The sequence below is a fragment of the Ahaetulla prasina genome, chromosome 3 (assembly GCF_028640845.1).
Source record: "Ahaetulla prasina isolate Xishuangbanna chromosome 3, ASM2864084v1, whole genome shotgun sequence".
In the NCBI taxonomy this organism is placed as follows: domain Eukaryota; kingdom Metazoa; phylum Chordata; class Lepidosauria; order Squamata; family Colubridae; genus Ahaetulla; species Ahaetulla prasina.
The window spans coordinates 120727625-120754263 of NC_080541.1; the positions used below are offsets into that span (position 1 = coordinate 120727625).

At 40.4% G+C, this 26639-nt stretch overlaps 2 protein-coding genes across 8 annotated transcripts in view; one reads left to right on the plus strand and one right to left on the minus strand.

Moving 5' to 3' along the window:
- Positions 1–3443, minus strand: part of ANKRD45 (ankyrin repeat domain 45) — a 36242-nt gene extending 32799 nt beyond the window's left edge. For 2 of the 4 annotated variants that reach the window (XM_058178322.1, XM_058178321.1), the window contains exons 1-2: positions 3237–3443; positions 2662–2979 (exon numbers count right to left, since the gene is read on the minus strand). In XM_058178322.1, the coding sequence (XP_058034305.1) occupies positions 2662–2979; positions 3237–3363 (445 nt within the window). In that variant the 5' untranslated portion in view covers positions 3364–3443. The remainder of the gene's footprint in view (positions 1–2661; positions 2980–3236) is intronic. The other 2 variants (XM_058178320.1, XM_058178323.1) reach the window with 2 other exon arrangements.
- A 39-nt stretch (positions 3444–3482) lies between these two features.
- On the plus strand, positions 3483–25016 carry KLHL20 (kelch like family member 20). Of its 4 annotated transcripts, none has more exons than XM_058178313.1 (13): positions 3483–3673; positions 4554–4656; positions 5052–5110; positions 7148–7721; positions 12662–12820; positions 13119–13213; positions 13511–13626; positions 16992–17175; positions 18860–19003; positions 19071–19231; positions 19791–19999; positions 21367–21473; positions 23305–23524. In XM_058178313.1, exons 3-13 carry the CDS (start codon positions 5088–5090, stop codon positions 23387–23389), a joined length of 1857 nt encoding a protein of 618 aa, XP_058034296.1. In that variant the 5' UTR covers positions 3483–3673; positions 4554–4656; positions 5052–5087; the 3' UTR covers positions 23390–23524. The 4 variants fall into 4 exon arrangements, with proteins under 4 accessions (XP_058034296.1, XP_058034294.1, XP_058034295.1 ...); XM_058178314.1 differs by having other exon boundaries at positions 3485–3673; positions 19098–19231; XM_058178311.1 differs by lacking the exon at positions 21367–21473 and having other exon boundaries at positions 23305–25016.
- Positions 25017–26639: the final 1623 nt, after the last annotated feature.

Genomic DNA, 26639 nt, shown 5'->3' on the forward strand with positions numbered 1-26639 from the left:
ATCGCTGCCTGGGAAAGGGCAGCGACGGGGGCTTTAGACCGTGTCGTGCCTTTGCGGCCTCTGACCCGGCGCCAATCTCGACCAGCTCCCTGGTATTCTGAGGAGCTGAGAGAGATGAAGTGCCGGAGAAGACGCCTAGAGAGTGTTTGGAGATCCAGCCAATCTGAATCCGATCGAACACTAGTAAGATCTCATATTCAGACCTACCTAGTGGCGATAAGAGCAGCAAAACATAACTATTTTTCCGCTCTTATTGCATCGGCAGATAACCGCCCAGCCGCCCTGTTTAGGGTGACCTGCTCCCTTCTTGCACAGGGAGGTTGGGAGGACCCCTTGCAGGGTCGTGCTGAGGCTTTCGGACAATATCTGTCCGATAAAATCGCTCGGATCCGGAACAGTCTGGACGCTGATTGGGTAGATTTGGGTGGGATGACAGAGGTAGTTCTTGAGAATGTTATCTGGGGAGAGTTTGATGCTGTGACTCCCGAGGACATGGACAGGATACTGAGGAGGCTGAATGCAACCACATGCTTATTGGACCCGTGTCCCTCCTGGTTGGTACTGGCCACACAGGAGGTTACACGAGGCTGGCTCCTGGGAATTATCAATGCCTCTTTAATGGAGGGTGTCTTTCCTACCGCCTTGAAAGAGGCGGTGGTGAGGCCCCTCCTTAAGAAGCCCTCCTTGGACCCGGCTATTTTGGCAAACTACCGTCCTGTCTCCAACCTTCACTTTGTGGCGAAGGTTGTAGAGAGTGTGGTGGCATGTCGGCTTCCTCGGTACCTGGATGAAACTGTCTATCTAGACCCGTTCCAGTCCGGCTTCAGGCCTGGGTACAGCACGGAGACGACTTTGGTCGCGTTGGTTGATGATCTCTGGAGGGCTTGGGACAGGGGCTGTTTCTCTGTCCTAATCCTATTAGATCTCTCAGCGGCTTTTGATACCATCAACCATGGTATCCTGCTGCGGCGGCTGGAGAGTTTGGGAGTGGGGGGCACCGTTTTTCGGTGGTTCTCCTCCTATCTCTCCGACCGATCGCAGACGGTGTTGGCAGGGGGGCAGAGATCGACCTCAAGGCACCTCATATGTGGGGTGCCGCAGGGGTCGGTTCTCTCGCCTCCCCTGTTCAACATCTATATGAAGCCGCTGGGTGAGATTATCCGTGGTTTTGGGGTGGAATACCATCTGTACGCTGATGACACTCAGCTGTACATTTCCACCCCTAACCACCCCAATGAAGCCATCGAAGTGATGTCCCGGTGTCTGGAGGCCGTGCGGGTCTGGATGGGGAAGAACAAGCTTCAACTCAACCCGTCCAAGACAGAGTGGCTGTGGATGCCGGCATCCCGGTACAGCCAGCTTACTCCATCGCTGACTGTTGGGGGCGAATCATTGGTCCCCAGGGGGAGGGTTCGCAACTTAGGCGTCCTCCTGGACGATCGGCTGTCTTTAGAAGAACATATGACGGCCGTCGCCAGGGGAGCTTTTTATCAGGTGCGCCTGATTCGCCAGTTGCGTCCCTTCCTTGACCGGGATTCCCTACGCACGGTCACTCATGCCCTTATCACTTCCCACCTGGACTACTGAAGAGCACCAGGAGGCTCCAGCTGGTCCAGAATGCAGCTGCGCCGGTAATAGAGGGGGCACCACGATGCTCCCATATAACACCTCTCCTGCGGAGCCTGCACTGGCTGCCGGTGGTCTTCCGGGTGCAATTCAAGGTGCTGGTTATCACCTTTAAAGCGCTCCATGGCACAGGACCGGGTTACTTATGGGACCGCCTACTGCCACCTATAGCCTCCCATCGGTCTGTGCACTCCCATAGGGAGGGCCTCCTCAGGGTGCCGTCAGTCAAACAATGCCGACTGGCGCCCCCAGGGAGAGGGCCTTCTCTGTGGGGGCTCCTGCCCTTTGGAATGAGTTGCCTCCGGGGTTGTGTCAACTCCCCAACCTTCGGTCTTTTAAACACGAGCTCAAGACCTTTTTATTCTACCATGCGGGGCTAGCCTAAATGAAATTTTAATGGGGGTTTTATGATGGTTTTATCTTAGTTTTAATCCTACTTGGCCAAATTTTAGAATCTGTTTTTTAAATATGTTTTTAATTTTTGTTTATATTATGTTGTTTTACTTTGGCTGTAAACTGCCCTGAGTCCTTCGGGAAAAGGGTGGTATAAAAATTGAATAAATAAATAAATAAATATGTGCCGGTTGCAAAGGACCTGAATTTTGAACACATGACCATGGGGATATGGGGATAGTCATAAATCACTTTTGTCAGCACCATCCTAATTTTGAAGGGTTGTCAAAACCTATGTGTAGTCAGTTTCTCTTAGTCCTAGGAAGAAGGCAATGGGAAAACAATTTCAAAAAAAAAGTTGCCAACAAAACTGCAGGGACTGCTTCAGGCAGTCCCCCAGAATTAGACATGAATGAATGAAGAAAAAAAAACAGGAAAGAAAAATGAGTTGAAGGACTAATAAAGGCTTAATTCAGAAAGCTCTAACTTGTTAGCTGAAAAGATAATTATGACCACTGATCAATTATAATATTCCTGTGTCAGTTTTCAAATTCAAAATATAAACTGACATAATTCTTAAAAGGACTTTTTCCCTAGACTCTTAAGTGATGCTTAATTCAAAATATCTAGACCATTATGTACCTCTGACTGTCTTATCCTTCAGGTCAACTCCATATTTTGCCAGGGATTGGATAACGTCATTCTGACCAACCATACAAGTTGTAAATAGTAGGTTTCTCCCTAGAATATCCTTTTCCATTAAAAACTTATTGGCTTTTTCATGATCAGGATCCTCCGAGTCCTCAAATATCTGTTGTACTTCTTCAATATCACCCCTTAAAGCAGCCCTCAGGAGGAGATTAAAATGTTCTGGTTCCTCTTGAGGTCCCAAATCCTCATGCTCATTTGTTGTTGTTGAAGCTGCTGTTTCTTCAAAGGGTTCCATTTTCACAAGATTAGCTTCATTAAAAAAAAAAATATTTTAAATGGGATATGGTTTGTACAGTTTCAAAGCTTCATAATTTCTATCTACAAAACTTCATCTTTTTATCCAAAACATTTCCAGAATACGTTAGATCACGATACTCTTCAACAGATTACTTCTATTTTTTCTAATCAACATTATTTTTGAAATTACAGAGTGCAGAATCATTATATATACAGTACACTAAGCAATAAAACAAAAACTTGATCAAAACGATGGGTATGACCTTTACCAGCATTAGACTCTGAAGCCGTCTCATCCTGACCCAACTCAAAATCAACCTCGCTGTGGGTCCCGAGTCCCCCGATATGTCCTGGCTGCTGGAAAACAACAACAACCACCAGTAAGCCCGTCGCCATAGAAACCCCTCAGCGTGGCTGAGGCCGGAACGCTTGAACCGGCATTTGAAATTCTTTCACGGAAAACTAAGGCCGACGGATTACTTCCGGCGAGTGAAATCTGGTGGGGTGGAGTGCTGCCTACAGGCAGTTTCCGGCACCAGTGGGAACTGTGGGAATGATTGCGGCTGTGGCAGTCGGGAAGGTCCTTCGTTCCTCCCACCACCTACAAGATACTGTGCAGAGCCGACAGATGGCATTTCCTTGCAACGGCTTCTGGGCTCGCCGCCGCTGAAATTCAGAATACGCTCCATTATCTTCCACCCGGGAGGTCAGTTTCCAGGGTTGGCAATGCAGTTGGGTCAGGGGAGGCTGTAAAAGAATCCGTGGGGAGAAAAGATGGGGCGAGACCTTGGGCTGAAGGACATGTTGAAGTGTACCACTAGAAACACACAGCAAAAATAAATCGGGTCCACCTAATCTGCAATCTCCCCCACCCCCAAATACGTACCGGGCAGCTGCCTTGTTTTCACGGTACCTCAAGCAGCATCGGGAGATCTCCGGAATGAAGTGGTGCTTAAATTTCTTAAATAAATCGTGTAGTTGAACATCTTCCGGGGAAACAGTATTGGTTGCATACCACTTTAAAAAAGAAATCTCTTTTTTATTAGCTATGGTCAGTAGAGCTCCATCCTTATGCCTTTACCAACCATGTGAAGATAATGGCCACACCCCATATATCGTTACAGGTTTTGTTGGGGTGGGGGGGGCTGGAAAAAGTTAAAGTGAATGAACTTCCAATGAAGTTTAGAGGGTTCATACGAGGAGGAATACTGGACAGGTGCCTAAATTGCTAGTGAGGGATTGTGTGGGAGGGGATGAATGTTATTGCATGATCAATATCTGGCAGAGAGACTCCAACTGTCATCACAGATCTCTTGAATCAAAAGCAGGCTTTGAGATGCACTCATTTTGAGTTGGTAAATACCTTCTTTATCAACTGTCCAGTCTGTTATATCCATTGATTTAGATAGCCCTTGTATATGCTTTACTCTCTGAAACTAAGGAGAATGTTCAGTGTCATTTTTTGGAAGTGTTCTGTAGTATCTAAACTATTCTAGGTGAACAAAGATTTATTTCAATGCAGACAACAAGAACAATGATGGGTTTCTTAAAGGAACCATTTCACATTCTTTTCATTTTATTTTTAGGCATCTGGATGTCATCAACCTTGCTGTTCTCAGTGGATAAAATGAGTTGAAGGCAAGGATTATTGATTATTAAGCTTCTATTGTACCTCTATTTTATCACAGGGTGAGTGACTAATCTTGCTTTTTTAATTTCAAAAGTATTCATATAATGACAAGTGAAGAAATGTTTGTTTTGTATATAGGAATAAGTATACATTTTTTATTTTAGAAGACGGTGCTAAAGTCTGGGCAGTTGTTTATGCACAGTCCAGTGTATGTTCATCAGATTAAATTATCTATTTTATATAAGATAAAGCTAGAATTAAACATAGATTTAGTATGGTTGTAGTAGTGGCCAAATCAGTTTGGAAAAAGATGTGAATAGGTAGAAATTGTTAATAATCCTTTACCTATCTTAGAATTTATTTTGTGGCGCATAATCTGATCATTTCTTAAATACATAATAAACCATTTTAGTTGCCTTTTTCTTACATAGTTTTGTTTTTATTCTTTGCCCAGGGTCAGCAATAATTTAAAGACTTCTCTTTGCAGTGCATGGACACAAAACCAATGCGCAGGTAATTAAAATACTTAATTAAGTAGATTGAATTGTGACATGATCATACTAAATTATGATTTATAATCAATGTATAGAATCTAGATAAGGGTTGGACTAGATGACCTACAAGGTCCCTTCCAACTCTTTTAATCTGTATCTGTATCTATCTATTAGACAACAGTACTTTAAAGCTTTCCATTTGTCCTCTTTTCCTCTGAGAACAGTGGTCCACTACAGTTGCCACTGCATTTTGGAAAGACAGATTGATGTAGAAGTGAATGATCTACAACCTCTAATGGCTTTTGAATCACAGCTGTCAGTATCTCTCACAGTTGGTCATTTCTTTTGAGACTGCTGAAGCATTATGAAGTTGCCTATCCCCATTTAAATGCTTCAGGGCATCTCTATAAATTTAAATTTTGCATCTGTGTCATTTTAAGAGTTGGCAGCATTTAATCAATCTTGTTTGGTCTTGGAACCTAATAAGTTAGGCCTGTTTAGTACTCAGATAGGAGATCATCTGGGAATTTCCTGGACTATAAACTAGCCTGGGAACTAAAATGCTGGAAGAATACAATGGTAAATTATTCTTCTACTGGGAAATATCCATGAAGTCTTAGGTTTGCTTTAAGGGTTGGTCTTTACTAATTCCTACCCATTTATCTGCATAATAATTAGTTTAACTTACAGCTATTTACTTGCCTTTAATGTATAATCATCATCATCATTTAATTAGTAATCTGATCTAAGTAATTACTGAGATTAAAAATTGAATATGGAACAGCTATCTAAAATAGGATAATGGATAAGATATAGAAAACATATTTAAATAAAGCGCACCTGCTTTACCTGCTGGATGGCTGATTCAACAAGATTTACTTTGACTTCTGGTATCAAAAAAACCAAGTGTCAGGGTCACACATTGAACAAAGCTGCAATATATTTCACTTTGGGATGCATGTAAACATTGCCACTGTGTACTGTTCAATAAACCATGGATACATCTTGACTTTTCCCCCCTTATCCATATCTTTTTGTACTGTGATTTACATAGGACGTTCAGGAAAAAAAATACTTTTCCTTTTACAGAAAATTTAGAGAGCCCACTAAAACTGTGGCATCTTCCTGCTTGAGGAAGGATTTTCATTTTACTGGTTTCTTTTTTTTACAAATTGCAAACATCCCATGGATACACTTTGGATTTATATTGTTTCTTACTCTTTTTCTAAGTTTAGATGTCATAAATAGATTTTTTAAAATCAAATTCTACTTTTTCAAATTATAAACATACAAGTTGGAAAACAAATATTTTAATTGAAATCTAAGCAGCATCCCTAAACAGCAGTTTATCGCCTGCTCAATTCAATGATGACAACTCAAGCACTTTCTGACAAGTTATTAGATATAGTACATAATGTTGAGCAAATTTACTATATGTCCTGTAGATAATGTATCAATGTATCTTATTTTCAAGTAATTCTACAAGTATTGAAAATAATGTGAAATAACCATAAAACAGTCCCCTGATTCTCTCCCACTGCATTGGATTCTATGTTAAAAAAGGAAATTGAATAATTAAAATATACATCCTAATTATAAATATATTTTTAGGAATTTGAATGTCTTGAAAAAAACTAGCAGTTTTAAAAAAAGAAAGAGAATTCTTATAACCCAAATTGTTCATAGTTTCTGTTTGGCTTTTTAATGTTTTCACATAGCTTTCACTATTTGGAATCTATAAGAAAATCTGGTATTACATCCATTTTATTTTGAATATTTTCTTAGAAATTTGTTCAGTCCAAATCATATATTTCCTTATTAAAGTATTTCCAGCTATAATAGGTACACTTTCCCTTTTAATAAAGAGATCTGTAAATAGTTACATTACTGTTTTTTCCATTGTTGAATGACTTCTATCAAAAACCTGTCAAGATGAAGTTTCTTGTGACACTTTTCTTTCCTTCCCTTTATAGTTTAATAAATGTTTCTCCACTTTGTGTTTTCGGTGTAATGTTCTCACTGGTCCAATGGTCTCACTGCTTCGTTACTTTATTAGGTGTACTAGTAATCGAGCAGGTGAAACCGGAATGGATGTAACAAGCCGTTGCACTCTTGGAGATCCTAACAAACTACCAGAAGGAGTGCCACAACCTGCTCGCATGCCTTACATCTCGGACAAGCACCCTCGCCAAACATTGGAGGTTATCAATTTGTTGCGTAAGCACCGGGAGCTGTGTGATGTGGTCCTGGTTGTGGGGGCCAAAAAGATCTATGCCCATCGAGTCATCTTATCAGCCTGCAGTCCCTACTTCCGAGCTATGTTCACAGGAGAACTTGCAGAGAGCCGGCAGACTGAGGTGGTGATCAGAGACATTGATGAAAGGGCCATGGAATTGCTTATTGACTTTGCATATACTTCCCAAATTACGGTAGAAGAGGGCAATGTTCAGACCTTACTGCCAGCTGCTTGCCTTCTCCAACTAGCTGAGATCCAAGAAGCCTGCTGTGAGTTTCTGAAAAGACAGTTGGATCCTTCCAACTGCCTTGGCATTCGAGCGTTTGCTGATACTCACTCTTGCCGTGAACTTCTTAGAATTGCTGATAAATTCACTCAGCATAATTTTCAAGAGGTGAGTAACCCTGTAATTAAAATTTGGTCAATATACATGCATTGGAAGTAAGTGGCAACATGAACTGTACCAAAGTATATCAAGGTTCATTGTGTTTGAACAGTCCTCAGCATTAAAAGAAAACAAAACAAAACCAACTTCCCTTCAAGTTTCATTCAGCAAAAATAGATATGAGTTAAAATCCTTATTCCACATACTGTTAGCAAGGGTTTTTCATGTAGGGATTCTATGGGTTCCTTTATTTTTCCTTATTTTCTTTATTTTTAGCTACTTAATCTGTAATACAATTGTATTACTTTATTATGGGTGAATACTGAAATTTACTTAATATATTTTAAAACATTTGGCTGTATCTTATTTGTTGAATCTGATTAATGTTTGAACTTTTTTACCTTAATTGAAAGGAAATGTGATAATTGCTTAAAATGAGTATGACATAATAGGGCTTGATGTCTTTGTATCATAATTGTTTTTATCTAAGTTGTACTGCATTATTCTGCATAGACCAAACCTTAAAACTACATGCATCTTGCAAGTCTAAATTTTTTAACATTCTTTTATGATAAATCAGTTTTTCTTTTTGATATTGCTCACTATAAATGTCATAAATGTTTTGGAGTAGTAGTATTTCTGTTAATTATTAATAATCATTTATTATTAATAAATTAAGAATGGATTACTTTTCATAGTGCCTTTCTTACACATCGTTAAATGCAGCTTGATATGTGGTGATCTATGAAGTTAATAATGGAAATAATGGAAATATTCGTAATCTTTATAAAATAATTTATCTTCATGTTTAGATTAGCTCATTGGGAAAAGATTATATCCATGTATAAAATACAGGTATAACTGGGACCCTGTCAGCCAAATGAAATTGTGACCCTGCAAATATTCAGTTGTTTTCAAACTGTCATGGGCTATATTTTGATTGATGAGATGGCAGGACACTACTTTTACAAGTCATATGATATTCAAATGAAAAATTCTTTTTGTTTCAACTCTTTGATGTATTATATGAGAAAAAGAGATACTTGAATAAAATGTTGACAGAATTCTTAGGATAAACTGATTTGAAATCTATAACTTGCTCAGTAAACAATAGAACTTTATAAAAGGAATTGAATCACAGAATGTAAAGGAAGGGATCTTGGAGATAATCTTGTCCAGTACAGGAATTTGTGATCCTGGCATTCCCAACAAATGATCATCCAGCCTATATTGAAACAACTCAGATGAAAGATACTTTGTTACCACAGCTGCAGAAAAAGCTATCTAATAGATTTTATTATTTATTTAAGATGTTTATTACCCTTCATCAACAAATCCTAAAATGTTCACAATTACTAATTAGAATAAAATGTTTTATTTAAAAAAATTAATCCCATGGAATTTCTGTGTTGCAAGATCATCTGGATCTTTAAAAAGATAAAGAATTTCCCCATTTGCTAAATACATTCAGCTTTTGGAAGAGGAGCAAGGCAATCTCAATCTTCTCAGTAAAATTCCAAATATGGTTTTATTATTAAAATTATTATATGTCTTATGTTAAGTGATTTTATCTTACCTGCCTGGGAACCTAGGGTTTAGAGAATATAAAGTTCTGTACAATTGTTATATTTTGTACTGCTGCTTCCCAAAAGCAGTCCAAAAAAGAGATTTCAGAAAGTTCCTTCAATTGACCCGATTCCAGTGGGGCAAGATAATATCTTTTTTCTTAGTTCTGTATGTTATAGAAACATTATGAATTCTCTTCTATCTTTGGAAAAAGTTGTTTTCCACTGAGGGCCTAGAGGGAATGCATATGTACATGTTTGCAGCTTGTCAGGAGCTTGTATTTCGCACTTTAGTGCTTGGCAGCTTTTGTAGTCTGAGTCCCTCTGAGGTGCACAGCCCCTGTGTGTATATTTAGAAAAAGCAAATGAAAAGGAGGTGGGATAAAGTGAGTCCATCTTGTAACCCTGATGCACTCTCTCTTTGACAGAAACTAAGATCAAAAGGTTTATATATATATATATTTTCTGAGGTTTTCGCGGGTGTTTGTATGTAGGTCTTTGGTTATTCGGGTTTTCTCCCGCGTAAAATTGGAAGTGTCTTGGCGACGTTTCGACGAAGTCTCATTCGTCATCTTCAGGCTTCAGCTTCGTGCTTCAGCTTCGTGCTTCTGGGAGCAATTGCTCCCAGAAGCAACTGAAACGAAATATTTGTTTTCTGAGGTTTTCACGGGTGTTTGTATATAGGTCTTTGGTTGTTCGGGTTTTCTCCCGTGTAAAATTGGAAGTGTCTTGGCGACGTTTCGAAGTCTCATTCGTCATCTTCAGGCTTCAGCTTGTGCTTCTGGGAGCAATGTGTGATGCAGCTGTTTCTTCCTTTTAACTGCTAGTGGGGTTTGAACTGATTGGGTGGGAGCTTGGCTGTGCTCTGATTGGATGGGGTTTTCTGTGCTCTGATTGGCTGGGGTGTGTCCTGTGTTGGTGGGGGCTTGGTTGTGCTCAGTCTAGTCTGTGCTGCAGGGGATTTGAGCTGGTGAGCTGCATAGCTGTTGTTTGGCTTTGTGGTCGTGCTACATCTTCATAGTGGGTGTCAGTCTGCTGCATGTATGGATTGGAGGGTTTGAAATGGCTAATGTTGCAGCTGCGGTCTGGCTTCTGGTCCTTGGTCGTGCTTCATGATCAGTGTGGGTTTGGGTCTGCTTTCTGGGTGGATGTGTGGTGGTGATATCCTGTGTGGACTTCGTGAGTGTGGGTCTGGTGTCATTCCTCGTGTTAGGGACTCGTGTGTCAATAAGGCGGGTTTCCAAATGGCTGGTAGGCGGGAGGTATCATCTCGTTTGTTCATGCTGTGTGGGCGTTTTTCTATCTCAATGGCTTCTCTGATTATTCTGTTGTTAAAGTGTTCAGTTTTGGCGATAGTTCTGGTCTTTTTAAAGTCAATATCATGTCCTGTGACTTTAAAGTGTTGGACCAGGGAAGAAGTTGGTTCCTCTTTTTTGAATGAGTTCTTGTGTTCTTCAATGCGTGCACTTATTCTTCTGTTGGTTTGTCCAATGTATGTGGTGGGGCAGGCGGTGCATGGGATTTCATATACTCCTTGATTTTCTAACTCAATTTTGTCTTTGGGGTTTCTTAGGATGGTGGATATTTTTCTGTTTGTGCAGAATGCTGTCTTGATGTTGTGGTGTCTTGATGTCGCGGGTATTTGATGTAGGTCTTTGCTGTCTTGATGTCGTGGGTATTTGTATGTAGGTCTTTGGTTATTCAGGTTTTCTCCCGCATAAAATTGGAAGTGTCTTGGCGACGTTTCGACGAAGTCTCATTCATCATCTTCAGGCTTCAGCTTCATGCTTCAGCTTCGTGCTTCTGGGAGCAATTGCTCCCAGAAGCACAAAGCTAACCTGAAGATGACGAATGAACCGTCGGCGTCACCAAGACACTTCCAATTTTACGTGGGAGAAAACCCGAATAACCAAGACATACATACATATATATATATATATATATATTTTCTGAGGTTTTCATATATATATATATATATATATAGGTCTTTGGTTGTTGGGTTTTCTCCGTGTAAAATTGGAAGTGTCTTGGCGACGTTTCGAAGTCTCATTCGTCATCTTCAGGCTTCAGCTTCGTGCTTCTGGGAGCAATGTGTGATTGCAGCTGTTTCTTCCTTTTAACTGCTAGTGGGGTTTGAACTGATTGGGTGGGAGCTTGGCTGTGCTCTGATTGGATGGGGTTTTTTGTGCTCTGATTGGCTGGGGGGGTGTCCTGTGTTGGTGGGGGCTTGGTTGTGCTCAGTCTAGTCTGTGCTGCAGGGGGATTTGAGCTGGTGAGCTGCATAGCTGTTGTTTGGCTTTGTGGTCGTGCTACATCTTCATAGTGGGTGTCAGTCTGCTGCATGTATGGATTGGAGGGGTTTGAAATGGCTAATGTTGCAGCTGCGGTCTGGCTTCTGGTCCTTGGTCGTGCTTCATGATCAGTGTGGGTTTGGGTCTGCTTTCTGGGTGGATGTGTGGTGGTGACATCCTGTGTGGACCTCGTGAGTGTGGGTCTGGTGTCATTCCTCATGTTAGGGACTCGTTTGTCAATAAGGGCGGGTTTCCAAATGGCTGGTAGGCGGGAGGTATCATCTCGTTTGTTCATGCTGTGTGGGCGTTTTTCTATCTCGATGGCTTCTCTGATTATTCTGTTGTTAAAGTGTTCAGTTCTGGCGATAGTTCTGGTTTTTTAAATTGACTTTAAAATTTTTTGCTTTAATTGACTTTAAAAATCGTGCTTCTGGGAGCAATTGCTCCCAGAAGCACAAAGCTGAAGCCTGAAGATGACGAATGAGACTTCGTCGAAACGTCACCAAGACACTTCCAATTTTACGTGGGAGAAAACCCGAATAACCAAGACATACATACATACATACATACATACACACACACACACACACACACACACACACACACACACACACACACATATATTTGCCTACAATGCATTGGGTAATTTTGCTTTAGGCTCTCTGTACCTTTTTTTGTCCATTTTACAAATGTAACTGCTTTATTGAAATGATTTATTCTCTCAATAGCATTTTGGGTTGTCATTGTTTCCTGATTACAAATGAAGAAACTGAGACCTATGGGGACAACTCTATAAAGGCCACACTCAACCCATAGATGGCAAACATCTTAATTAATGCTTCTGGAATCAAAGCAAATGATTCTGCTTAATGACCCATACTGATTTTGAACTTAGATAATTTATATTGATGGCTTAATGTAAATAATGTATTTCTTATGTAAAATTTATTCTGTGTAAAAATGATGCTTTAGATATATTATGAAATGCCTAAGCTAAACTATGCAAAAGCTAAAGGTGCCGAAATACTTTTTTCAACATAACTTTTGCATTTCCAAATGGCTCTGCTTACTTTAAAATCTTATCTTATTATAGGTGATGGAAAGTGAAGAATTCATGCTGCTTCCAGCCAATCAGCTTATTGACATCATTTCCAGTGATGAACTCAATGTCCGGAGCGAAGAACAAGTGTTTAACGCAGTAATGGCTTGGGTCAAATACAGCATTCAAGAAAGGCGCCCGCAGCTTCCTCAGGTACACCCCAAATACATTTCTTACATGATTGCATATATGCAGATATGCAATTTTGCAGGATATTCATTTCTTTGTTACTTATTTGCAGTGCTGTTGTTTGTTAATATGAACAAAAAAAGAATTGGTTGTTCGAAAATGTATCAGAATGTGAAATAGCAGTTCATTCAGCCCTATTCTCTATTCTCTATGAGGTGATACCCAAAGCTCTGAGGCCACACTTAATTTGATCATTGGAACTTGCTAGGTCTCCCGGAGTAGTAGAGCATCTGATTTTTGATCCATTGGTCTTGATTGACAGGTTTTGCAACATGTCCGCTTGCCACTGCTTAGTCCAAAGTTCTTGGTGGGCACAGTTGGCTCTGATCCCCTCATTAAAAGTGATGAAGAATGTAGGTAAGTCTTTACTAATGAGAAATATCCTACAGTTCTTAATATAAAATAGTGAAGTTGCTCTGTTAAAAATTACTATGTCAGTCTATAGCACTTTTCAATACATTTCTTTCTTAAGACTTGCTTATTAGAAAAATATGTTTAACTTTGACATCTTTCCTATCAACAAATACATATGTAGACCAAATATGCATTTCATGCTTCATCTTTCAATATAAAGCAATACCATCAGTATTAAAAATTATATTTCAGATTAGCAGTACTTATTTTTCCTTGGGCTGTATTTTAATTTATTTGTAGGGATTTAGTAGATGAAGCTAAGAACTACCTGCTGTTGCCCCAAGAACGACCATTGATGCAGGGCCCTAGAACTCGACCACGCAAACCCATCCGTTGTGGAGAGGTGCTCTTTGCAGGTATGCATACATGTCCGTAATTCTTAGCATTTTTGTCAGTTGTGAAGAGCCTTTGCTCTCTACCTAGATCCCAAGAAATCTTTGTGTTTTTCTTGGGAAAAAATATAAAACTAAGGTGTGATGCAAAATTCACAATGTGTCTTAAAAAATGCAGGTTCCTCAGACAGAACTTTGAAAGTAGGATAAAAAACAGGAAAAGCAAACAGGAAAAGATAGCCAAAGAAGTTAGCGAAGGTTGTTGAGAGTGTGGTGGCAAATCAGCTTCCTCAACACCTGGAGGAAACTGTCTATCTGGACCCGTTCCAGTCCGGCTTCAGGCCCGGTTACAGCACCGAGACGGCTTTGGTCGCGTTGGTGGATGACCTCTGGAGAGCCCGGGACAGGGGTTGTTCCTCTGTCCTGGTTCTATTAGATCTCTCGGCGGCTTTTGATACCATCGACCATGGTATCCTGCTGCGACGGTTGGGGGGATTGGGAGTGGGAGGCACTGTGTATCGGTGGTTCTCCTCCTATCTCTCTGACCGTTCGCAGACGGTGTTGGCAGGGGGGCAGAGGTCGACCCCAAGGCGCCTCACTTGTGGGGTGCCTCAGGGGTCTGTTCTCTCGCCCCTCCTGTTCAACATCTATATGAAGCCGCTGGGTGAGGTTATCCGTGGTTTCGGGGTGGATTATCATCTGTACGCTGATGATACTCAGCTGTACATTTCCACCCCGAACCACCCCAATGAAGCCATTGAGGTGATGGGCCGGTGTCTTGAGGCCGTGCGGGTCTGGATGGGGAGGAACAGGCTCCGACTCAACCCTTCCAAGACAGAGTGGCTGTGGGTGCCGGCGTCCCGGTACAGTCAGCTTACACCATCGCTGACTGTGGGGGAGGAAGTACTGACCCCCAGGGAGGGAGTGCGCAACTTAGGCGTTCTCCTGGACGACCGGCTGTCCTTAGAGGATCATTTGACAGCCGTCGCCAGGGGAGCTTTTTATCAGGTCCACCTGATCCACCAGTTGCACCCCTTCCTTGACCGGGATGCCTTACGCACGGTCACTCACGCCCTCGTCACTTCCCGCCTGGACTATTGCAATGCTCTCTACATGGGGCTCCCCTTGAAGAGCACCCGGAGGCTCCAGTTAGTCCAGAATGCGGCCGCGCGGGTGATAGAGGGAGCACCGCGTTGCTCCCATATAACACCTATCCTGCGCGGCCTACACTGGCTACCGGTAGTCTTCCGGGTGCAATTCAAGGTTTTGGTTACCATCTTTAAAGCGCTCCATGGCTTAGGACCGGGATACCTTCGAGACCGCCTTCTGCTGCCAATTGCCTCCCAACGACCTGTGTGCTCCCACAGAGTGGCCCTCCTCAGGGTGCCATCGACCAAACAATGTAGGTTGGTGACCCCCAGGGGGAGGGCCTTCTCTGTGGCGGCACCAGCCCTGTGGAACGAGCTTCCTCCAGGATTACGACAACTCCCTGACCTCCGGACCTTCAGACGTGAACTGAAGACTCTATTATTTCAGCGTGCGGGACTAGCCTAAGAACAAAATGTTTTAGCTAAATTTTAATGGGGGTTTTAATGGTTTTTACTGTTTTAGTGATCAGGCTATGATAATATTTAGTTTTAACTGGGTCTTAATGTTTATTTATTATATTGTTTTTATATTGTTTTAATATGCCTGTGAACCGCCCTGAGTCCTACGGGAGATGGTGCGGTATATAAGTTTGATAAATAAATAAAAAATAAAATAAAAAAAGTTGTAGCAACAAAGGAAAAGTGATCTGGCTATGTTACCTTGAAATCCTGCAATAAAAGAAAACATAAAAGGCAGAACAGTAGATAGAACTGATACATTTTAGAGTACACATTATTTTCTGCATATGGTTTCCTGCACTGTGGTTGATGTACCTTTTTAATTTTCTCACTTATACTCATGCACATAACTTCTTACAGTCCTACAGAGAGACAAGAATCTTCTTGTGTTTCATAATGCAGAGGTCACAGGGGAATTCCCCTACTTCTACCAGTGAAGATGGCTGGGAGAGCCACCTGGTCCTGGTATACAGGCAGGAATTTATCAGTGGACAGAAACATACTAGTCAATGAGTTTATTTATTTATTTATTTATTTAATCAAATTTTTAAACCGCCCTATCTCCCGAAGAACTCAGGGCGGTTTACAGCCCGATAAAAATACAAATATAATACAAGATAAAACACTAAATTAAAAAACTTATTTAAATAGGCCAAAATTTAAAATTACAATTAAAATGGTAAAAACCCCATTAAAATTGAATTTAAAATTAAAATTCTAGTCCAGTCCTGCACAGATAAATAGATGTGTTTTAAGCTCGCGGCGGAAGGTTCGAAGGTCAGGAAGTTGACGGAGTCCTGGGGGAAGTTCATTCCAGACATACAGTATACAGTTTAAGACATACAGTAAATAAAAATTGCCACCGTTTTATCCCCCTGGTCACTTTTGCACCTATATCTAAGTATGTTGGCTCACAAGTTCTCACTGCCCTTTACTTGTTCCTGTATAGTCAGATGGAGGAAATCCACAACCACCATTCAGAATCATAATTTACTTAGACTTGTACCTGCAGAATCCTGGACTTGCTCCTGCTGAGTCTTCAAGAGGTTTTTCCTACTGAAACACCAAAGAAATATGGCCAAACAGGTTTAGAATTGGTGAAGAAAAAGGGGAAAGGTAGACATCATCAGTCTATAAAAACATCAGGGAAATGCCAAATGCAGACTTCTCTACCTTCCTGACCTTCCGATCCTGTCAACTATGCCAGGCTGTTGTGGGAAAATGCTCACTTAAGTAAGGAATCAAAGCATTTGCAGATAGATACAACTAAATATTTCTTTATCTATATCCATCTTTATTTTTACAAACACCACAAGGTAGTGAACATATCTGACACATCTTCCCCCTCCTTTTCCCACAACTCTGAGGTGAGTTGGATTGAGAGAGTAACTGACCCAGTCACCTATGTAGCTTTCATGGCTAAGGCAGGACTTGAATTCATGGTCTCCTTTCTCTATATTTTGTTTTTTTAAGGAGCCTTCATGCCTGCCTTTTCATCTGATACTTTACTAGCACCTTCTAAATTGTACCCATATATTGCACATCAAGGGAAAAATAACAATCTTGTTTCTGTTACCTGTTTTTCTCTCCTCCAGGGTCATCAGACAGCTGCAGTTTGTCTGCTGGGTGTAATATGCATTTTAGAGGCATGCGTGTGTGCATTAGTGTATGTTTATATGTATGTACATGTATGTTTATAAAATATTATCTGACACCCCCCCCAAACTCCATATGTCTAATTATATCCTGCCATTCTACTGTCTCCCAATTTGATTTTCTCAGTGGGTGGCTGGTGTAGTGGAGATGCAATTTCCAGTGTTGAGCGCTATGATCCTCAAACAAATGAGTGGCGGATGGTGGCTTCCATGAGCAAAAGACGATGTGGTGTTGGAGTTAGTGTCTTGGATGACCTTCTTTATGCAGTAGGAGGACATGATGGCTCTTCCTACCTAAATAGTGTGGAAAGGTAAGTTCTTATCACGCAAACATAAGCTCTTCAGTGTGTGCTTGCTAACATTATAGCAATGATTTATTTATTTAAGGGATAAATAAATCATTTATTTAATGGAAAAGCAAGAGATATATCATAAACCATAGTATCTGAGACTTGGGCACAGTGATAGTGTATTATGGTGATTTTATTCCTTTACCCAGAGGCAGTTTCAGTTAGTGTTGGGGGGAGATAAACTCCAAGCTCCTGTTTTGTTCGGTCCTCAGGACTCTCTCATCTTTTCTATTTAACGTCTGCATGAGGCCATTAGGTGAATTTATCTATTGGCATGGGATTGGCTGTCACCATTATGTGGTTAATACCAGTTGTGTATCACAATTCCAGGCCAAACAAGTGAGGTCTGTGTCCTGGCATCTGGAGACTGTCTGGATAAAAGGTTCAGTCTCAGCCATAGGAAGACTTTTTAAGGTCATCTTGCTTTTTACTAATTATATTCCAATATATTCCAATAGATGCAATGTAGAAATTATTAAATTATTATTATTAAAATGACTCAGAATTTTTCTTTCCTTTCAAAAAAATTATATAGTCAACATATGACCAAACTTTCTGTTGCTAAGTGAGACAGCTGTTAAATGAATTTTGCTCCATTTTAGGACTTTTTTTGCCACAATTGTTAGGTGAATCATTGCAGTTAAGTTATTAACATGGTTATTAAGTGAATCGGGCTTCCCCATTGACTTGGCTTGTCAGGTCGCAAAAGATGACCCGGAACACTGCAATCATCATAAATAAGAATAAGAAACAAATAAATAAGAAATAAGAAACAATTACCAAGCATCTGAATTTTGATCATGTGACCATGGGGATGCTGCAATAGTCATAAGTATGAAAAATGGTCATAAATCACATTTTTCACTGCCATTGTAACTTTGAACAGTCACTAAATGAACTGTTGTAAATTGAGAACTATCTGTATAGGGATTTTAGATTTCTTTGAAGGTAGTATTAGGCAGTCTATGCCCTGTAGAATACCTTCAGACTAAAAACAGGCTGTGCAGTTTCATCTGATGTTGACAAAAGGAACTGTACAAAATCCTTAATGTAATCCCAAAATTTTGCTTTGTAAAACAATAGAGAACAAGCCAAAGAAACATATCCAGATCTCACTATACTAACCTGAAAAAATAGAATCAGAAAATTGAAACTTGGATCATCACATACACATATAAATACAGCTTAGTTAACAGATTTCTCCACCTCTGTGGCTTGCTTTGATACAATATTCAGTTTAAAAATATAAGCAATCTTAGGATCAACTACAAATTAGCATTAAAAGCAGCAGTTTAAATTCAACACATAAACCAGACCATATCTTAAAAATCATGAGCAATCCAGCAAGAATTAAGTATGTATAAGGTAATGAAGGTTTTCAAAAGAAACGAAAACAAGAATTTCACCTCCTTCCTCTCTTCTCCCTCTTCTGGAGTGAATCAGTTATTTATTCTGAACAGAAATACTACTCTGAACATAGTTTTGCTTTTACCTCAATATTTAATCTCAATCCAGGTGAACACTCTTAACAATATAGGTGAAAAATAGCAGTTTCAAAAGAAGAAAATGCAGAAATCATAAGAAAGAGAGTGAGAACTTACAAGATGATTACCACGAAGACCTGAAATATATCTTTCTCTTCCAGATATGATCCAAAAACCAATCAGTGGAGCAGCGATGTGGCACCTACCAGCACCTGCAGAACCAGTGTTGGAGTGGCAGTACTTGGTGGATATCTGTATGCTGTAGGTGGTCAGGATGGTGTTTCCTGTCTCAACATCGTTGAAAGGTATTTTAAAAATCATCTTGGAAACAGAGTTCCTTCAGGAAGATAGCAGAATTATTTTTACTGGCAGTGAGATGTTTCATTCTTTTTGTTTCAGATATGATCCAAAAGAAAACAAATGGACTCGTGTAGCTTCAATGAGTACTAGGCGACTTGGGGTGGCTGTGGCTGTGTTAGGAGGTTTCCTGTATGCTGTTGGAGGTTCTGATGGGACATCACCTCTGAACACAGGTATTTCTCATAGGAGCTCAATTTACTTTCATACCTTTGTCACTCAGGGACATTGAGCAATGAAAAAATTGTTATCAGTCTTATTGAGAAAAAAATGAGCCTATAATACAGCAGGAAATATTATTTTTTTTATCAAGTTTGTTATACCTCATTAATTCTTCATTAAGTAGATTGGTTGTCTCTATCTTAAAACAGTTGTCCCAGATAAATCAGTTGACAATTTTGATTGAGTGATTAACAGTTCCTCAGGATTAAAAAGTTTTATATAGGATATAATTAAATAGAACCAGTATTTTAGTTAGTGTATCTCCAGATTTGAGAAATAATATGTACAAACTGCTACTTTTTAAACTCTTCTGTGTTGCTTGAAACTTCTGCTGGGCTACCAATATAAACTGAATACTGAATTAGATTAGTTTATTGTTTGATAATTACCAATATCTCATTGTTCTTATTATTTTGTTACAGCTGTTGATATGGGGGTGGGTGGGTTTAGACTGTGTTTTGCTATTGTTAGATGCCTTCATTGTTTGACGAGTATCATAAAAACCTTCCACAGTGGAACGCTACAATCCCCAGGAGAATCGCTGGCATACAATTGCACCTATGGGCACTCGACGTAAGCACCTAGGCTGTGCTGTGTATCAAGATATGATCTATGCTGTGGGAGGCAGAGATGATACTACCGAACTTAGCAGTGCTGAGCGATATAATCCCAGAACTAACCAGTGGTCTCCTGTAGTAGCTATGACATCACGGCGTAGCGGGGTAAGGTCTTTGGTTGGTTGACTACTGTTTCTCCATATGTTCCATGATTAGACTACCGAGTATTAAGAGACCAATTTAATAGGAGTGCAAAAATTGCAATTAAAAACTTTGAATTTGGAAAAGGAAAAGGTAGCATGGTATCGGTAGTTTTCTTTGGGGAAATGTGTTTGTTTTGTGCATAGATATTACAGCTGAATGAACTTAGAAGCCTGACTCCATGTTGATATGTACTATAATAATTATAAAATATCAAATTATACAGTATAAGATCATTTTTAATGGAAGTTCTTTAGATACTGTATGTATTGAAACTTAGGCACATAAGATGATCTGTGCAATGTTACTATTCCAAGTGTTTTACATGTGCATAAAAATAATTACAGGTAGTCCTTACCCTATGACTACACTGAACTACCTGATTTAGTGATCATTCAAAGTTACAATAGTACTGAATGAATGGTGGTTATAACTACTTCATGGAGATCTGGCCATCCCAGAACTTCTGCAGTCATGTGAGTGCAGTCTAGGCACTTGACAACTTTTGTATTTTTGAGTGGTTGCCAGGTACCCTGCAAGCAGGCATCACTGTTTGCAATCTTCCCTGCCATCTTCTCCAGAAAGTCAGTGAGAAAGCCAGCAGGGAAGGTTGCAAGTCACTGGGCTAAGTCTCCCACACCTGTCTCTGCATTTGTGCCATGCCAACCATTTGGGCACCCTTCCCCAACACTTGCTGCACCCTCCTCACACCACTGCACACCCAACTGCACCTCCTATTTTCTGACTGTTCCTTGCAGACCTCCCCAATCTATGATGTCTCATGTACTCTTACACCTTCTCCAACTATGCCCCTTGCACATCCCTTCGCACCCTCCCCAATCAGTGCCTTCTGTGCTCGAGCTGCACACCTCTTGCACATCCCCTTATGCAGCCTGCTTGATCTGCACCATGTTCCTCATGCATACCCTCTCACTTCCTCTCCCACAGATCAGCAACCACTTATCTTCTAGCCTGCCAACCTGGAACTTGCAACTTCCTGCCTGCTTTTCCATTGACTTTGGTTGTGGGAAGCCAGCAAGAAGTTGCCTTGTCTAATGACCATAGGATTCAGTTAATAATGGCCATCATACAGTTGCATTTTAGAACACTGAACATCAAAAAATTGTACTGCAGCATTCTTGCTTATGTAATTAACAGAAATATTTTATTGATCTAAATCCTACCTTTATTATTTTGATAACTCAAGGTAGCAAACATTACTAATATTTCTTCTTCCATTTCCCCCACAATTCCATGAAGTGAGTTAGACTGAGACTGACCTAGCCATTAGACCAGACTTAACCACTAGACCAGACTTAATTATCTCTTAGGTTGGACTTGCTGTAGTGAACGGACAACTAATGGCCGTGGGAGGCTTTGATGGCACAACATACTTGAAGACTATTGAGGTATTTGATCCCGATGCCAACACATGGAGGTAAACTAATTTTTGAACAGTGATAAGGAAGGCATAAGTCACACTGTATTTATTTCAACATGTTATCCCTCTGATTATATAATCAGTCCTTGAAAATAACGGGTTAGTTCACAAACAAATTATAATCTATGGCAGGGATCTCCAACTGTTCTGGCTTTGCGGATCGGGGGGGAGGGGGAGGAGATGGTTCCACACAAGCACTGGGTGTGCGTAGCTCATTTACACGCACCCACTGCTCGCACAAATGGAATTTTGCACGTGAGTGCCCGCCACTCATGCAAATGGAGCTTTCCCTACAAGCGCACTTGCCCAACACTTGCGTAGCCCAGTTCTGAATGGCCACAGCCCAATACCTGGCCATGGCCCAGAGGTTGAAGACTCCTGATCTACCATACGAAGTACAAGATATAAGGGGCGTTGGCCCTACCTGACACACTCCTCGTTGAGCTGGGAGAGAGAATGACTGATTTCACACATTATACTGAACTATAGATGTCCCAATTCTAAACATGATAGTGCCAAAAGACAAAACATGTTGTGACATCACAACACAATCCCTGCCATTTCATACTTGCATATAAGTAATTAAGAGGCAGAATTTGCATCATGATCACATTTGCATCATCTTAATTCCCTGGCCCCCAGCTCCTTATGCATTTAACCAAAGCCAAGTAAAACACATTTCTGGTGTGGCATAATGTGGGTATAAGGGCAGGAGCAATACACATAAACTCTCAGAATTCATGATCTGATTTCTGAAATGGAAGTGAGTTTGATTAAAATAGTGTGAATGTGCAGTTACTATCAGAGGAGCTCCACAAAGGTAACACATATCTATTATCTTCCAAAGTTATTTATTCTTACATGGAATAAATTATAAGAGAATAATATCAGTTGTGAAATTCAGCTATACTTAATGCCCAAACTGAGCTATTCTGAAATTCTAATTTCTTTAAAGGTTAAGACATTTGTCTTATTGCAGATAAGACATCTGCAGATATTGAAGATTTTACCTTAAATAAAATGTGTAGAAAGACCTGACACAGATTACCTTTAACTTGATATATGCAAGGTACATTCATTCTAAGTTTAAAAATATTCTGCTAATCAAATTATGAGGAAAAACTGAGAACATGCAAGAGATGTTAGTAGCTTACTAACTGCATCTTAGCACATATAAGCATGAGTGTTACTTTTTTCTTAGCTTATTCCCAACTTGTTTTTAGCTTTTCCCAAACTTAACTAATTCAGAGGTGCAATAAAATAATTTCTTAAAAAAGAAGGAATGCAAATCTTCAATTTATCAAACATATTGACAACTTAAGTTAGTTCAACGAACCTTGTTTAGTCATGGCTTAACATTGTGTTGCAATCACAATAATGTAAAAATCATGTATGTTTTGATGAATTAATAAGGTTTAATTAATAATGGATCTTCTAAAATAATAATTTAAAATTTGCCTGGAAAAACAAAAGCTTAGGCTAAAAATTTTCTTATTCACTATGGCATTTCATATTTTATGGTTTTAATACATTTTTATTATTGCAGTTTGTTTCATCCAGATTTTAATCATTTAATTTATCATATAGTAAGTGAATAAAATCAGCATTAAAAGCATGTTTGTGACGATATGATGAAAAACCTTCTCATAAACTTCTTACACAAGCTTGTTGACTTATAAGCATCATGTAAATTTGCATGCATTTAATATAAATGACTGTCTCATTTTCTAAATCAATTGTATTTAGAATCCTCAATTTTAGATTTTCAGCAGTCTTATTTCTGATTCTTATACCTTTTGTTATAAGAAGCATACCATTTCTTCTGCAGGCTGTATGGAGGAATGAACTATCGTCGACTTGGAGGTGGTGTGGGGGTTATCAAAATGACACACTGCGAATCCCATATATGGTAAAAAGCCAAAGGGAACAATTTGCTGGTTTCCTCATTCCAACTGAAACATTTGTGTTAGGTAACTTAAGAGCCTTTCAAGACTCTAGTAAAATGAGATCACTTATGTTCTTGCTGTGCCTCTTCCTTTGGAACTGTAGTGGATATTCAAACGTTTGCCCTCTTCTCTGCTACAATTTAAGGAAGAATATGCTACTCAACTGCAGAAAACTCCCTGGAACAGTAATTTCCTTGTCTTTATCTTCCTACCCTAATATAATCTTTCTGCTGGAACTGGAATCCACTGTTACTCCAAGCATTGTCTAAGATCCCAGATATATGTGAGTTCTTTCAGAGGTGAACCTGTGTGAAGAAGTGACAAGCTGTAAGAGACCAATGTTTCTATAAACATCATTGCCTTGTTCAGAAAGTATAATAAAGCCAAGATGGTCCTCTGCATCTGTCTTGTTGTAAAGAAAATGGCATTCAACCTACTCATTTCAGCAGAATGAGTGATAGGTTTTGTTTAAAACATATTGTACTGAGAGTATTGGACAGTTTTCTTAAAACTGAGACTTACTCCATTTAAATTCATTACACACACACACACACACACACACACACACAGACAGAGCACAGAGCTATTAAATAAGGACATCAGTGTTACTCAGCAACAAGACCAAAGTATTGCAAATTCATGATCTACTTATTGGAACAAAAAATAGAAATAGGGAAGTTTTAGCACAATTTATTAGACGGTTTCCACAAAAGTAAACAGAAGCAATTCAGGAACCCAGATCTACTTTTATTTAGTGCCGTTAATTTTACTGAAATGAGTGCGAACCTCAGATACATTTCACTGTTGGCATAGTGGGAACATTTCTCTAATACACAATCACAAATCTGGACAGTAATGTAAAATAAAATAAATTCCCACTTTAGCCTCAGGTACTATCCTTACTCTGCTTTAAATGTCTGGATTCCAAAGTATAAGAAGACCAGCCTTACTATGCTTCTGAAAGAAGTGATTAGAACATTAGGACTTTCAATTTAGCTTTTCATATTTATCCTTAAGATGTAGTTTATTCTGTTGAGAGGGGGGGAGCAGTTTAGACCAGTTTATGAAAATTGGATTGTAAAAATACATTTATTACAACCGTATCAGCATTGCAGCTGAATCAGGTGCAGGATCTCTATGTACAGCTTATATCTGAATTGAATGATAGTTCTTAATTGATACATCCTGCGACACTACCCAGTTCTTATAATTCCAAAAACTGCAAAAGAATGGATAAATGGCCTTGATCTTTGTGGATTATAACCATTGGGGAAAAAACAAGAGACACTAAAGTATTCTGTTTCATATTTATAAGAAACAACTTTGTTTATAAATTCAAGCATCTTCAATGTCTATTATATCTATTCATAGATTTGGATGGGGTGGGGAAATCACAAATCAAATTTGGGGAGACATTACTTGAGATGATAAAACCTTTTACCCTAAAGGTTGGCACTCTTGTGTTTACATATTGAACATTTGCACCTTTATGAAGAAAAAGTATTCTGTAAACAATTGTTTACATATAATTTATGCTTTTTCTAGCATGTTAACTTGTATAGTGTTATTAAATAAAATCTGTGTGAGTATTCTATTCTCTCGTGACTCCTGTATTTGCCAAATTGATATTGTAATATTAAAAAAAAAAGTTCATTCTAGTTATTTATTTTTATTTATTTATTTATTAGATTTTTATACCGCCCTTCTCCCGAAGGACTCAGGGCGGTGTACAGCCAAAGATAAAACTCCAATATATATACAATTAAAACCAGAATTAAAAACAAAGCAAATTACAAAAAAAAGGCCGACATTAAAATTTAAAAATTTAAAACCCTAAAACAATAAAAACCCAATTTAAAATAGTAAAACTATTATGCCAGTCCCGCTTGAATAAATAAGTGTGTTTTTAGCTCACGGCGAAAGGTCCGAAGATCAGGCACTTGGCGTAAGCCAGGGGGAAGTTCGTTCCAGAGCGTTGGAGCTCCAACAGAGAAGGCCCTACTCCTGGGGGCCGCCAGCTGACACTGTTTGGCGGACGGCACCCTGAGAAGACCCACTCTGCGAGAGCGTACGGGTCGGTGGGAGGCATAAGGTAACAGCAGGCGGTCTCGTAAGTACCCGGGTTCTAAGCCATGGAGCGCTTTAAAGGTGGTAACCAAAATCTTGAAGCGCACCCGAAAGACCACAGGAAGCCAGTGCAGACTGCGCAGCAGTGGTGTTACGTGGGAGCCACTCGTGGCTCCCGTTACTACTCGCGCAGCCGCATTCTGCAGCCTCCGGGTGCACCTCAAGGGCAGCCCCATGTAGAGAGCATTGCAATAATCCAACCGAGACGTGACCAGAGCGTGAGTGACTGTGCATAAGGCATCCCGGTCAAGGAAGGGACGCAACTGGTAAACCAAGCGAACTTGGTAAAAGGCCCTCCTGGAGATGGCCGCCAGGTGTTCGTCAAAGGACAGCCGTCCATCCAGGAGGACGCCCAAGTTGCGTACCACCTCCTTTGGGGCCAATAACTCGCCCCCAACAGTCAGCTGGGGTGCAGCTGACTGTACCGGGGTGCCGGCATCCACAGCCACTCCGTCTTGGAGGGATTGAGCCTGAGTCTGTTTCTCCCCATCCAGACCCGTACGGCTTCCAAGCACCGGGACAGCACTTCGATAGCTTTGTTGGGGTGGTCCGGGGTGGAAAAGTACAGCTGAGTATCGTCAGCGTACAGATGATAACTCACCCCGAAACCACTGATGACCTCCCCCAGCGGCTTCATATAGATGTTGAACAGGAGGGGTGAGAGAATCGACCCCTGGGGCACCCCACAAGTGAGGCGCCTCGTGGACGACCTCTGCCCCCGTCAACACCGTCTGCGACCGGTCAGAGAAATAGGAGAACCACCGATAAACGGTGCCTTCCAGTCCCACTCCCTCCAACCGGCGCAGCAGGATACCATGGTCGATGATATCAAAAGCCGCTGAGAGGTCTAATAGGACCAAGGCAGAGGAGCAACCCCTATCCCTGGCCCTCCAGAGGTCATCCACCAATGCGACCAAAGCCATCTCCGTACTATAACCGGGTCGGAAGCCGGACTGGAACGGGTCTAAATAGACAGCTTCATCCAGGTACCGGGGAAGCTGCCATGCAACCACACTCTCTACAACCTTCGCCAAAAAGCGAAGGTTGGAGACTGGACGGTAATTCCCCAAAATAGCTGGGTCCAGGGAAG